The sequence below is a fragment of the Octopus bimaculoides genome, chromosome 1 (genome assembly GCF_046866305.1).
Source record: "Octopus bimaculoides isolate indiv1 chromosome 1, ASM4686630v1, whole genome shotgun sequence".
NCBI lineage: Eukaryota > Metazoa > Mollusca > Cephalopoda > Octopoda > Octopodidae > Octopus > Octopus bimaculoides.
This window is the reverse complement of record NC_142928.1, coordinates 118,887,450-118,900,833: the sequence shown is the minus strand read 5'-3', so window position 1 is coordinate 118,900,833 and position 13,384 is coordinate 118,887,450. Positions and strand designations below refer to the sequence as shown.

General features: G+C 37.4%; 1 protein-coding gene across 1 annotated transcript; it reads left to right on the top strand.

Annotated features, from left to right (window-relative positions):
- Positions 1-5,935: 5,935 nt before the first annotated feature.
- Positions 5,936-6,442, top strand: LOC149137701 (uncharacterized). Its single transcript, XM_089351707.1, has one exon. It carries the CDS (start codon positions 5,936-5,938, stop codon positions 6,440-6,442), a length of 507 nt encoding a protein of 168 aa, XP_089207833.1.
- The last annotated feature ends 6,942 nt before the right edge of the window (positions 6,443-13,384 follow it).

Below are 13,384 nucleotides of genomic sequence, written 5' to 3'. Positions count from 1 at the left end.
TTCTCTTCTTCCCTCAAACCCCGCTCTCTCTCCCTTCCCCCTCTCTCTCTCTCTCTCTCTCTCTCTCTCCCTTCTCCCTCTCTCTCTCTCTCCCTTCTCCCTCTCTCTCTCCCTTCTCCCTCTCTCTCACTGTACGATATAAAACGTCACTGGAGAAATCATCCAACCGACTAACATTTATAAATGCAATAAAATACATTAGTAATTTAGATACAGTATGTACATACGCACACGTGTGTATGCATCTGTGTGTGCATGTGAGTGTGCGTACGTATATATCTAAGTATTTAAGTACAAGCAGTACCTTAAGTACTTATATATATTTTTATATGTCATACACTGCTTTATGCAAAACCAGCATTGAGCGACAAGTGCAAATACTTTCTAAAATTCCCGTCACAAATATGGCTCGTTATCATAGTTTCTGGTGTTGCACTTCGATTAAAAATGTCGTATGGATCATAGTCTTTGATATGTAAATATTGCTATTTGAAGGTTTCATCACGTTTCATAATTAGAAATACCTAACTTGAAGGATTTAAATACAAGACAGAAAAACATTAAGATTATAACTAAGAATGCTCGTAAAAGAAGGTGATGAAAACCTTTTTCCCAGTTTTAATCAGCCTTTCTTTCGCTTTTCCTAAGTTATATATTCTAGTAGTTATGAGAAATAAGTTCAATTTCAATTTCACGATTTTACAAGCCCAATTGAGATAAACCACACATAGCTATATATATAAAAAGTTATACTCCTTATACTATTTTAGTCAAAATACAAAGGAAACTCCACATAATAAACCCTTTTATATTACCTAAATATGTGTAAATGATTGGTTTTATCATAGAATGCTTACTTGCCATAAACTGTGCATGTAACGATGAAGATTAAGTTCCGGTAGTATTTAAAATACTATTGGAACTTAATCTCAAGGTACAGTAATCTTATATGTATACCATTCTGATTAAATAATGGAACTGAAGATACAATATCCTTGCATATCGCAAGTCTATTTTTATTACTCCATTTCACTCTCTATTTCATATCTTATCTCAATTAACTATTGTTTAACCATTTTCTCACATCGTCTCCGATGAAGGGATATATCAAATATCCCGGAAACAGCTGTAAGACCTTCTATTTATAAATGTTCTGAAATCTTTCACAGCCTTGGATTTTTATCTCATTCTGTTAATTTTTTTATATATACCTATGTTGAAATATGACCTACGTTGGACTCCTCTTTCGCATAATCACTGAACTTGGAGCTTAGCTATAGTCTGTCCATAGCATTTACTCAGCAGTACCTGACATCTTTGGGTCTTCTTGACACCATTACCTCTCATAACCTATATATATACACACATATATATACACATATATACACGCACATACACGCACACACACAAACACACACACACGCACACATACACCCACGCACACACACGCATACGCGCACACACACCCACACACACACACACACATATACATATACGTATATATGTATATGTATATGTATATGTGAGAGTGTACGCGCGCATGTGTATGTATGTTTGTGGTTTTGATCTATACTACAATTGCGCTATTTACGTCTGCATGTGTTTCTCTATCAAAATTTTGTTACCGAACTTCTCTGCAACCATTGACCGATTTCGACCAAACTTGGCATGAGAAACCGTGGGTACCCGGAGAGTGTCAAAATCTATAGAGGATTCACGAAAATTAACCGGTCTGGTTCCAGTCTGGTAAAATCCAACAAAATGAATTACTCCTCTCACACTATTCAATGACTCTCCTACAATTCCTCATGCTTACTACCTATTTCTCTTATTGAGAACTGTAGTGTGAGGAATGGTAATTGACAGAATTTCATACAATGTTACCTCTCATAACTCTCTCTCCCTGCTACATATTTACTGCTTCTCTTAACTCACTCTCTCTTACAGTGTTACCTCTCATAACTCTCTCTCTCACACACATACACACATATTTACTACTTTTCTTACCTCATTCTCTTCACCGGTTGCCTTCTTTCACCTATAGTGACCATTTGTGGGGGAAAAAAACAAAAATACTGTCAGTCTTCGGTGAAAACTACAATTACGCTATTACGCTATACTCACTAAATACTATCTTAAAGTGCGATTTCTATGTTATTGAATTGCTCTAAAGGAATTTTACTATAAAAATGTTGAAAATTTTGTATTTTTTAAGATATTAATATAATTTGTCGGATCTGCTTTCATGCCGTCGGCCATCGCAGCTATTCTTATATCTGTTTACATCGTTGCGTGTATGAATATGTTATTGAATGTACTGCCCTCTGATGTTTCACGCATGTGTAGAATTCTGAAATAGTAGGTGTAAAATAAATGAAAATTTCGGAAACTTTTCGCATTCGACTGCATGAAAATAGGTTCGACTAATTTTATTATTACCTTAAAAAATACTAAATCTCCGACATTTCTATGGTCAAACTCGTTTAGAGCAATTCAACAACATAAAAATCGCACTTTAAAATAGTATTAGCGAAAGTGGTGTAATTGTAAATATCTACCCAACGTAAATATTTACAATAAATACCATGAAAACCTCCTGTTCAGAGAAATTGGCTCAAATACTAGCTGAATCGTCTCAAAACTTTCACTGTATAATTATCATAAATATTCATGCTTTCAGCAGTACACTATACCCAGATAAAGAAAGGGTAGCAACCTGTCCCGAAAAAATTTCCCAAAAGATCGCTGAGCAAAGACAACAGATGCTAACTGAAGAAAATAGACCAGGACGTAGCTCTTTCCAGTGTCACGAAATAAAGCGAAGGAGACTGCAAGAAACCCGTGCAATGGAAACACCAGAAGAAAGAGAGGCAAGGAGAAATTCAGATCGGCTGAGGAGACAGGAAACCAGTGCAATGAAAAGACCAGAAGATTCGGAATCACGGAGGAATGCGAATCGGATGAGAACACACGAAACTTGTGCAATGAAAAGACCAGAAAAAAATAGAAGCACGGAGCAATGTGAATCGGCTGAGAAAACAGAAAAGCCGTGCAATGGAAACACCACAAGAAATAGAAGCACAGAGAAATATTGATCGGCTGAGGAAACAGTACTCTGGGGGGAATAGGGGAAAATTTGTGAATCTGCCACAAATTCAGCATCGTCAAGCAAACAACTAGGCACGATAGAACTGACACTGAGAGAATGGCTATGGAAGTTGACGTGGCAGATTTTCATGAGAAAGAACGAAACCCAAGCCTTATGTTGCACTACTGTAGAAGCATTTTTAACATAATATGCCCTGACTGCAATGCTTACCTTTAGGTACTGATAAAATTACCCTATGCTGTGGAAAAGGAAAAATTAACAATGACGAAATTCCACAGATGATAAACCCCGAGAATTAATAGCTAAGTACTATGATGTTAATCTGTGCGGTCAAATGTTTCTGAACAAAATTTGTGACTACAATAACTTACTGGCTGTGACTTCATGTGGACTGGATAATCCACCAGTTGGACCACCGGGTGGTAGCACTTTTATGTCTGCTTTCAAGATTCAAGGAAAGTTGTATCACGGCACAAGAAGTCTCCTACCAGCAGTAAATAGGAAGCCAGTCTACGCACAGCTATATTTCGATGACACTGAAAATAAGACGAGAAACAGATTGTCATTCGGAGGAGCTGATAATGACCTTAATGAGAACATCCTGCTAGATTTGCAGAGAGCATTGCATATTCACAATCCATATGTCAACATTTTTTAACAGGCTATTTATATAATTAAGGAATACTCTGCGCAAAGAAAATGTTCTGTCGGTGATATTATCATAAGTCATCACAAACGGCTTATTTCTGCTGGGTCACATGCGAGAACCTATAATCCACCGACTTGATCAGAAGTTGCTGTGCTTATGGAGGGAGATAATACCAATAATCCAAACATTAAACCTGCGAATGTTGTTGTACAGTACAGAGAGAGCAATGAGAAGTTAGACCACATTAGTCAAATCCACAGAAGCTATAACCCTCTTCATTGTGTTCTTCGGTTTCCCTATGGGGAAGATGGCTTGAATGTGCTCTTGAAAGATAATAACCAAAGCAAAACATAATTGAATGTGATTGTTATTCTTATCGGCTTCAGGTAAGAAAGGATGAGTTCAATGGCTAATAAAAAGTAAGCGTCCGATGCAACAATATGCAGTAGATCAATATTCAAAGATAGAGTAAGATCGATTACACTCCATGAGAACTCATCAGAAACAACTTAAGGCTGAAAAGTATCAGGGCCTTCTGGATGCTATTGCAAATGGTGACATGAATGACGTAGGGTCTAAAATCATTCTTCCGCCATCACATACTGGTTCTCCTACAGGGAATGTTTCCAAGCTGGAATGACTATGGTTTGGAAAGCCAAACTATTTCATCGTTATGACAACCAACTCAAAGTAGGCAGAGATAACGGAAGCACTGTTTGAAGGTGAACGAACACAGGATCAACCTGACATTGCAGGCAAGTGTTTAAAATGAAGCACGACTCTCTGAAGGCTGATTTATTAAAGAATAATGTCTTGGGAAAAGTAGTAGCACATGTCTCTACAACTGAATGGTTGAAGAGAGGTCTGCCCCATTTCCACATGTTGGTCTTTATGGCTGCAACAGATAAGTCGAGAAAGCCAGAAATCATTCATCGAGTTGTATGTGCGGAGATACCAGATAAGGATATGAATCCAGAACTATTGGAGATTGTTGTAAAAAAAACAACATTCACAGACCATGTGGATGCTATTATCCAAATAATCCATGAATGGATGGTGATCCACCAAAATGCACAAAATCATTTCCCAAACAATGTAGAAGTTCTACATTTGTGAGTGATGACGCCTATCCAGAATACAGATGTCGGTCACCAATCTCCACAGGCAAGACACACATTAGAACTACTCGGACATCTACTGAAATAGATAATAGCTTCATAGTGCCATACAACACATTCCTATCTCTCCGATACAACCGTCATCTAAATGTTGGGGGGCAGGGTGTACACTGTACAGGCGGTGAAATATCTTTTCAAGTACCTCACTAAAGGGCCTGATAGAGTCAATGTTTAAATCCGATCAAGCAGTACTGATGAAACAATTGGAATGTTTCAAGCCTTAAGGTGGTTGACAATGAAATTGATACTTACCAAAATGCAAGATACCTCTCATCAGGAAGATATTTGGAAGATATTCAGATTCATTTGGAAGATATTCAGATTTTCGATCCATTCCAGACAACCAACTGTCATAAATATTTCATACCATTTGAAAAATCAACAGTCTCTTACTTTTGATGATGAGCTGCCTGAAAACTCTGAGCTTGCAGCAAAACAACTTTGACTGAATTTTTCACATTAAATAAATATGACTCAGACGCCAGAGAAAAGATATATGCTGAAATTCCAAAGTATTACACTTGGAATAAAAAAGAGAAGTGGCAAAAGAGGAAAAAGGGAACAATCATGGAAGATGGAAACTATGAAACCAGTACTATTGGTCGCATTCCCATGTCCGGCAGAAAGAATTATATTAACTGAGGTTGCTGCTGCATCACGTCAAAGGTCCCCAATCATACACTGTCTTACGGACTGTTAATGGTGATCTATGTTTCAACTACCAAGACGCGTGTACAAAGCTGGGTCTTTTACAAGACAACGACGAAATCATTAGAACATTAGATGAAGCCAAACATCAGTTTCAGCGACCAGCTAAGATACGTATTTTGTGCTGTTCTCCTTACCTGTCGGCTACGTGATGCCAAAGATTTATGGGAAAGATACAAGGATGCATTTTGTGATGACAAAAAATGGCAAAACCACGTGGGATAACAAACAGAATTCCTTTACAACGGGGTTCTGCTTTCTATCAAAGTAAGATTGGCTAGAGAAGTTACAATGGCAAATCTTGGTCTTCCAATGATACCGCAGGAAGAGGTCGATTTTGAGAAAGCTGCTCTCCGTGATCGTGTTTTCGAGAGGTTTCCAGCACTAAATGCTGAACAGAGGTATAACTTTGACCAAGGTGTTGGATCAGTTATAAACAAGGAAGGAGAAATATTGAACGCGAGTGGTGGCTCGGGGAAAACTTACACAATCAATCTGATTCTCACTGAAGTTCGGTCACAAGGTCATATTGCTGTTGTCACTGCAGTCTCTGAAATTGCTGCCACCCTGCTGGAACATAAGCGAACTTTGCACTCCAGATGCAGTATTCCATTGAGAATTACAGAGGAATCTATGTGCCACATGAAGATAAGTGATTCCCCAAAAAAAAAACTTTTCCAAAAGGCAAGGCTACTAGTTACTGACGTGGTTACAATAGGACATAAGCATGTCTATGAATGTGTTGATCGCAGTCTCAGGGGAGTTAGACAAGAACCAGTAAGCTGTTTGGCGGTCTGACTGTTTTGTTTTCTGAAGACTGGAAGCAGATCTTGCCCGTGGTGAAAAGAGGTTCCAGAGCCCAGATTGTTCATGCCACATTAAAACAGTCATATATTTGGAACCATGTTCAAAGTCTGAAGTAGTCTGTCAATAAGAGAGTCCAAAATTCTTGCGATGATGACACTGCTTTCGCATCCTACCTTGACCAGCCGGGGAATTGAACATTTCCTATCAATCAAGAAATTGGTGAATACAAAATATCGATTTCTCCACCGCATTTGATTGACTCTGCAAGGCTACAGGACCTTTGTGAAGTGGCCTTCAGAAGTATTGATGAGAAATATAGAGTGGGACTATGGATGAACAGCAGAGCCATCATTACTCCTATAAACAAGGCTGCTGAAGAAGTGAATAAAGTTGTCATGTCGAAACTTCTACAAACAGATAGCAAAACTTATCGAAGCTGTATCACTTTACACAAACACGAGATTGAGTTCCCGCTGGAACTGATCAATGATCTCAATCCACCAGGGTTTCCACCACACATTTTGATTTTGAAGAAGCACTCTTCTATTATGCTGCTCAGGAACCTTGATCCAGCAGGTCATTGTAATGGAACAAGACATGGTGTTGAATCTGCACAACCACCTTTTTGAAGCAGAAGTGGCTAATGGGACACATGCTGGAATCGGAATAATAATACCACTAATTTCACTGACCACCACTGAAGACTATCCATTCTCATTTTCCAGGAAGCAGTTTCCTATGAAGTCAGCTTTTAGAATGACATCAAACAAATCCCAGGGGCAGACCTTAGAAAAAGTTAGAATTTACCTGCCAACACCTATGTTCAGCCATGGCCAGTTCTATGTTTTCAACAGTAGGGTTGGTTCTGGGAACAATGGGAATATATTGGCTTTGGATTCAGAGTACAAGGGTATGAAAGGAATCTACACTGACAACGTTGTCTATAAGGAAATTCTTTAAGAAAATTATAGTTTCACTTTTTACTTTCAAACTACGAACAAGAGTTTAGATATATACTAGCTGAATCGACCGGTGATTCAGGGCGGTGATTCAGCTAGTTCTTATTAAGGGAAGTAATTAAGGGAAGAATTTTTGAAACCACTTTCGTACTGTGCAATCATTGGTGGACCCCTCTCCCCATGCTCTGTTGATATTGGCAGCAGTTTGGGAGGCATTGTACCTAAGCTTGAACTCATGCAAGAAAAGTAAGCGAAGGTCCTTTTTGCCATGTTCATAATTAAGGGCACATATGCTTCAAGAATGTTTTCTGTCTGAAATAAGTATAAAATTATTAAAGAGCACACATCAATTATTAAGTATGTCGAAATTCACCTAAAATATAATTAAGATACTATGATAAAATTGCGTTTCAAAACACAAAACTAATGCAAACTGTATCTCGCTCACATTGTTTATTATACCACAACAGAATTAGTTGATGTTCAAGTGTTTTCTTGCTCTGAATACATTGAGATGTAGTGCAGAATGATACTTCAAACATATAAAAGTGATTGCCTTCTTTATGCTGGTGTTGTTCGTATACAGATGTGTGCGCGTCTGAGAGAGAGGAAATCAGTCGCCGAACCATGTTTTCCATAGATCCATCGCCTTAGCTATACAACCCACTCCACAAGCTAAATGCTATAGTACTCATTCCAGTATGCAGTATTTTTATACAAATATTATATGTCAAGTCAAGACCAATTCCATCACAGGGTGGTGGAAATGAGCTATATGAAAACATGTAATCCAGCGCTAACTGCCTATGGTAAAGTTGGACTTTCTCAGTGAGGAGTATGTGTGGGTAAAAGTAGATTGAACTAACACATAACCTGTCAAATGCGGAAGATCTCCTTGAGAGTCAAAGGCACTCGTATCATACAGAGGAGGCAAATTCCTCCAAGATTTACTGAACCCAGTGAATACAGTTAAATGAATTACGTTTCATCTCTCCAGAGTCAGTAGAATAACATCTATCTTGAAAGAATTTAATGGAAGTGAAAATGTACTCCTTGACGAATATGTGATTTCGTACTAACATAAGACAGCTACTAGAACTTTTAGCTAAAGTGGTTGTTTGTTTAGTGAATACTCGCCCCCAAATCTCTATATAATGGATTATGGAAACAAAGGATATATTCATTATATCGCATAAAGCCATATGAATTGCGATGATAAAGTTCTAAGTGTCTACAAAGGTATTTGCCGAGCTTTCGTCTCAAGGTTTTTGAATAAAATGGAAATTATTCACCCGCGGTGAGCGGCATACCAGGAATCGCAAATGGCGTAGAAAGATAGTTAAATAACCGTAAAATAGCTGTTGCATATCAAAAATAACACGCAGTCAGCTATTACAACAAAATTCCATGACAAGCAACTCAAAAGAATTTTATCAGATATGGCATATATTCTTTCGCACTACTTATGTGAACTGGAATAATATAGATTAGTACGGTATAGAGATATATAGAAGACTAGTAGCGCACCTGGAGAAACGATTCATGATCTGATAAATCATTTCATTAACCGAATTAGCTTATCTGGCCAGTGATTTGAGAACTTACCTGAATATACAGAGGGAGTAAATTGGTGATGCATATATGAGTGTTCTTTTTAGGGAAAGAAGTTGCGTAACCTGCAAGGATAAAGTAGTTGAAATGTGACAAGTCTATGACCAACAAAACCTTTTTATTCATCTTATAATGATGCTTAGTGCAACGTATTACTGTAGAAGTGGGTCAACTAGCAAAACAGTACTATCAAAAGGTAGAAGGTGATGTATACGAATTTAAATTTCCTACGTAAAATAGTTATTACTATGCTGAAGTTTCTTATGACATGAGCAACAGATTCAGAATAGTGAAATAAGGAATTTCTTTTTTTTAGTATACTCTTCCTTAGTAATGACTTGATTTGACATCGATACACTTTCTCTCTTTCTCTCTCTCTCTCTCTCTCTCTCTCTCTCTCTCTCTCTCTCTCTTTCTCTCTCTCTTTCTCTCATTCTCTCCGTCCGTCTCTCTTCCTCCGTCTCTTCCCCTTTCTATCCATCCCCTCCCTCCCTCCCTCTCCTCTCTCTCCATTCCCTCTCTCTCCCGCCCCCTCTCTCTCTCCATCCTCTCTCTCTCCATCCTCTCTCTCTCCATCCTCTCTCTCTCCATCCTCTCTCTCTCCATCCTCTCTCTCTCCATCCTCTCTCTCTCTCCATCCTCTCTCTCTCTCTCCATCCCCTCTCTCTCCCCATCCCCTCTCTCTCCATCCCCTCTCTTCCCGTCTCCTTTCTCTCCATCCCCTCCCTCCATCCCTCTCCTCCCTCCCTCCCTCCCTCCCTCCCCTTCTTCTCTCCCCACCCTCATGAGTTTCTATACTTGCATACATGTGTGTGAATGTGATTGTGTCTGTGTGCGTATGTATTTGTGTACCTATTTACATATATATGTATGCATATGTGTGTGTGTACGTATGTATGTATCTATGTATGTGCGTGTGTGAGCAAATGTGTATAGAGGAATTAATAACAAACAGTTGGTTTCTCATAAACTGTCATTATTTAAACATGTAGAGTATCTTAGTCTGCTATCATGAACAACTCATAAACCAATGTTTTAACATTATTATGACACAACTCTGTAGTCATTCCATATTTATGTCAATGCAAGTTATGTGACTACGTGTGCGTATGTGCGATAGATATGCATACTAATATCCGTCATTGTGAGTGAAATACGGAAATAAGAGCAACAAATGCAATAAATGCCATGTGAAACCTTTTTTCTTTTGTAGTTAATATTGGCATATCTCAACTTACGTCGTTTAGATTGACGTCTTCTTCGATTTAACTACTGTTTTTTTTTATTTTTAAGAAATTAAAGGAGAAAAACAAACCTCAAGTTTAGTCATTTTATCCGACATGACGTCGAAAATAACACCTAATAGTCAATACTGAAGTGGAAAATCATATAAAATACATGTGAATATATTAACAAGCCATTTATTAAAACAAATATAAGCCATTAATTTTTTTTATATGTCTTTTCGTGTTACGTAGTTTTTCGAGTTACGTCTCATGTTTTCGAACCAAATTCCGACGTATTTTGAGTTACGTATATATTTAGTTTTCTCCCCTTCCACGTTTTGAGGATTATATTCTAATAAGTTCGGGAATTTTCATTGCGTCTCTCTACAAAATCTCACATCAAAATCAGTATAATACATATCATTACAAGGCTTAATGCAATCGATTAAACCACTTTTCTACAAATTTATAGCCCCCTTTATTGGAAAATCATTGTCGTCAGCTAAATCTGTTATGAAGCGAAAAAAATTCATAGCGAAATTTTGTTATGTTCTGAAATCAAATATTACCGGCGTGGACTTTTGATTTCATTCATCGGGGCCAATAAAATAAGTATCAGTCCAGTAATAATGATAGTGATGATGATGAGGATAATGATGATGATGATGATGATGATGATGATGATGATGATGATGATGATGATGATGATCCTTTCTACCATAGACACGAGACCTAAAATATTGAGGGGAGAGGGCTCAATATACGGCTGGTACTTATTTCATCGTCCCTGAAATACTGAAAGAAAAGTCAAGCTCGGAGGAATTTGAACTCAGAACTTGAAGACAGACGAATTAAACTAAGCGTTTTGTTCGGCTTACTAACAATTCTGCCAGTTCGATTAGTAGTAGTAGTAGTAGTAGTAGTAGTAGTAGTAGTAGTAGTAGTAGTAGCAGCAGCAACAGCTGCAGCAGCAGCAGCAGCAGCAGCAGTAGTAGCAGTAGTAGTAGTAGTAGCAGTAGTAGTAACAACAGCAACAACGACAGAAGTAATATTACTAATTATAGAGCACAAACGTAACTCCAATAATATCGGAAAGAATAAACTTGGGATGAAAGATATTTTCGATAAGAGAAGAACGATCATACGAAAGCTTATCTTACGGCAAAGATCAATTACTGACTGACAAAGACGTAAACAATGACAGTAAAATGAGAAAGAAGAATCTTAATTGACGGCAAAACGCGTTGATCGACTGCTTTAAGCTATTCAACAGTGCCTGCATGTAAATTCTGAAAGCATTAGCCAATAGTGTCGTGGCGCCAATAATAAACAGATGCATTAAACAGGTAATGAATAAATGGCACGCAATTCCACAGATACAGACAAAGGAAAAGATTTTTAAAATTAACTTTTTCTCTTCAGTAAGTGGAATATTCCAAAGAGGCTCTCTCTCTCTCTCTCTCTCTCTCTCTCTCTCTCTCTCTCTCTCTCTCTCTCTCTCTCTCTCTCTCTCTCTCTCTCTCTCTCTCTCTCTCTCTCTCTCTCTCTCTCTAGTCCTTTTCAACCTTAGTATGTAAAGCCAGAAAGGACTGATACTGTTCATAAGGGATAGCAATTAATTAATTTTTATCTATAGACGATCTCAATTCATATAATGTAAATTATAAACAACTAGAAACGTTGTTAATGATAGTTAACAGTTACATCAAAGCAATTAATATGACATTTGATCGAGAAAAATTAATCAAAGCAACCTGGAACAGAAAATTAATTATGTACATTACAACCATACTAGATAAAGGAACAATTATAATGGAAATATTACAAAGGAATCAATAAATTACACAAAAAGAACAGTCGCTAGAACGTTTGATAGACATATTACAGGTACATTAAATTAATATTCAAAACACAGCTAAATGTAAAAAGGAAAAAAGGTAGTTTGCAACAATATGCTGCCTGTCCCAGTAATAAACATAATTAGAATATTCGCAACGGAGAGATAAATGAACTGGTAACATTAGATAGAATAAAAGGAAAATGATGACTGCATAGAGAATACACTATCCAAATCTCACATCGAAGATTATATTTATCTTAGTGATGTTGATAGACTGATATAGACAGAGTAAAACAATTATTAAATATTCAAAGTAGGATCAGAAAAGTATCGTGTAAAAGAGAATAGAAAACTACTGGCAACAGAACAACAGTTTTCTAACCATAAGGAAGCCAAGAAAAACAAAGAGAAGCACAAAAGATAGGCAGTTGTAAAGGAGAAACGAGAAACAAGAGAAGAAATTATCAAAACCTAAATACTAAGTTACAATGTGACTACATACAGAATACCATGATAAAGATATGGCAAGAAAATCCCATTTGGCCAATACGATGGAAATAAGCAAACCAAATGAGCTGGAAGTAAACAAAGAAATATCGCAAAGCAGTGAGACTCAAGAATTCTTGATTGTGCCAAATAATAGCAATAACTGCCATAACAACAACTGCATAACTACTACTACTACTACTACTACTACTACTACTACTACTACTACTACTAATAATAATAATAATAATAATAATAATAATAATAATAATAATAATAATAATAAATGCCCTGATGCAATACCAGGCAGTGGCTCTCATGGCTTCTTACCTTAATTGATTGGAAGTGTTATTATGTACATTGTTTTGTCTAGGTATAAAAAGATGAGCTACAGCAAATATTCTGTTTAATACCACATATTTGCTTGTCAGTTGTTTGACTTTAACCAGTTGAGTATGTCCCTTGGTGGCTGATGATATGTGCATCTCTGATCCTGAGCAGAAGTAGTGGGGGTGCATCATAGCCATGTATTGAGAGAAATTCTTTGGGGTTTGAATAATTCGCCTTTGGAAACATGGGTGTTTTGCTCAACATCCTTAAACAAACCTTATTCAAGAACATTTTGAGCGGGATGAGCTGTTCAACTTGAAGGAAATTCTAACTGAGCCCCACCTGCGAGGTCATGCGCTGTTTATCTTGATATGAGATCACCATGTCGCGCACACATGGTTGTGATGCATGTGCCTGGTGTACCCTTATCAGACGGCTAGTCATGATGGGTATAATGGGCTTCGTATATTTTACCCCAGTG

Coding starts and splice junctions, on each gene's coding strand:
- LOC149137701 (XM_089351707.1), top strand. CDS start 5,936: ATGGCAAATCTTGGTCTTCCAATGATACCGCAGGAAGAGGTCGATTTT.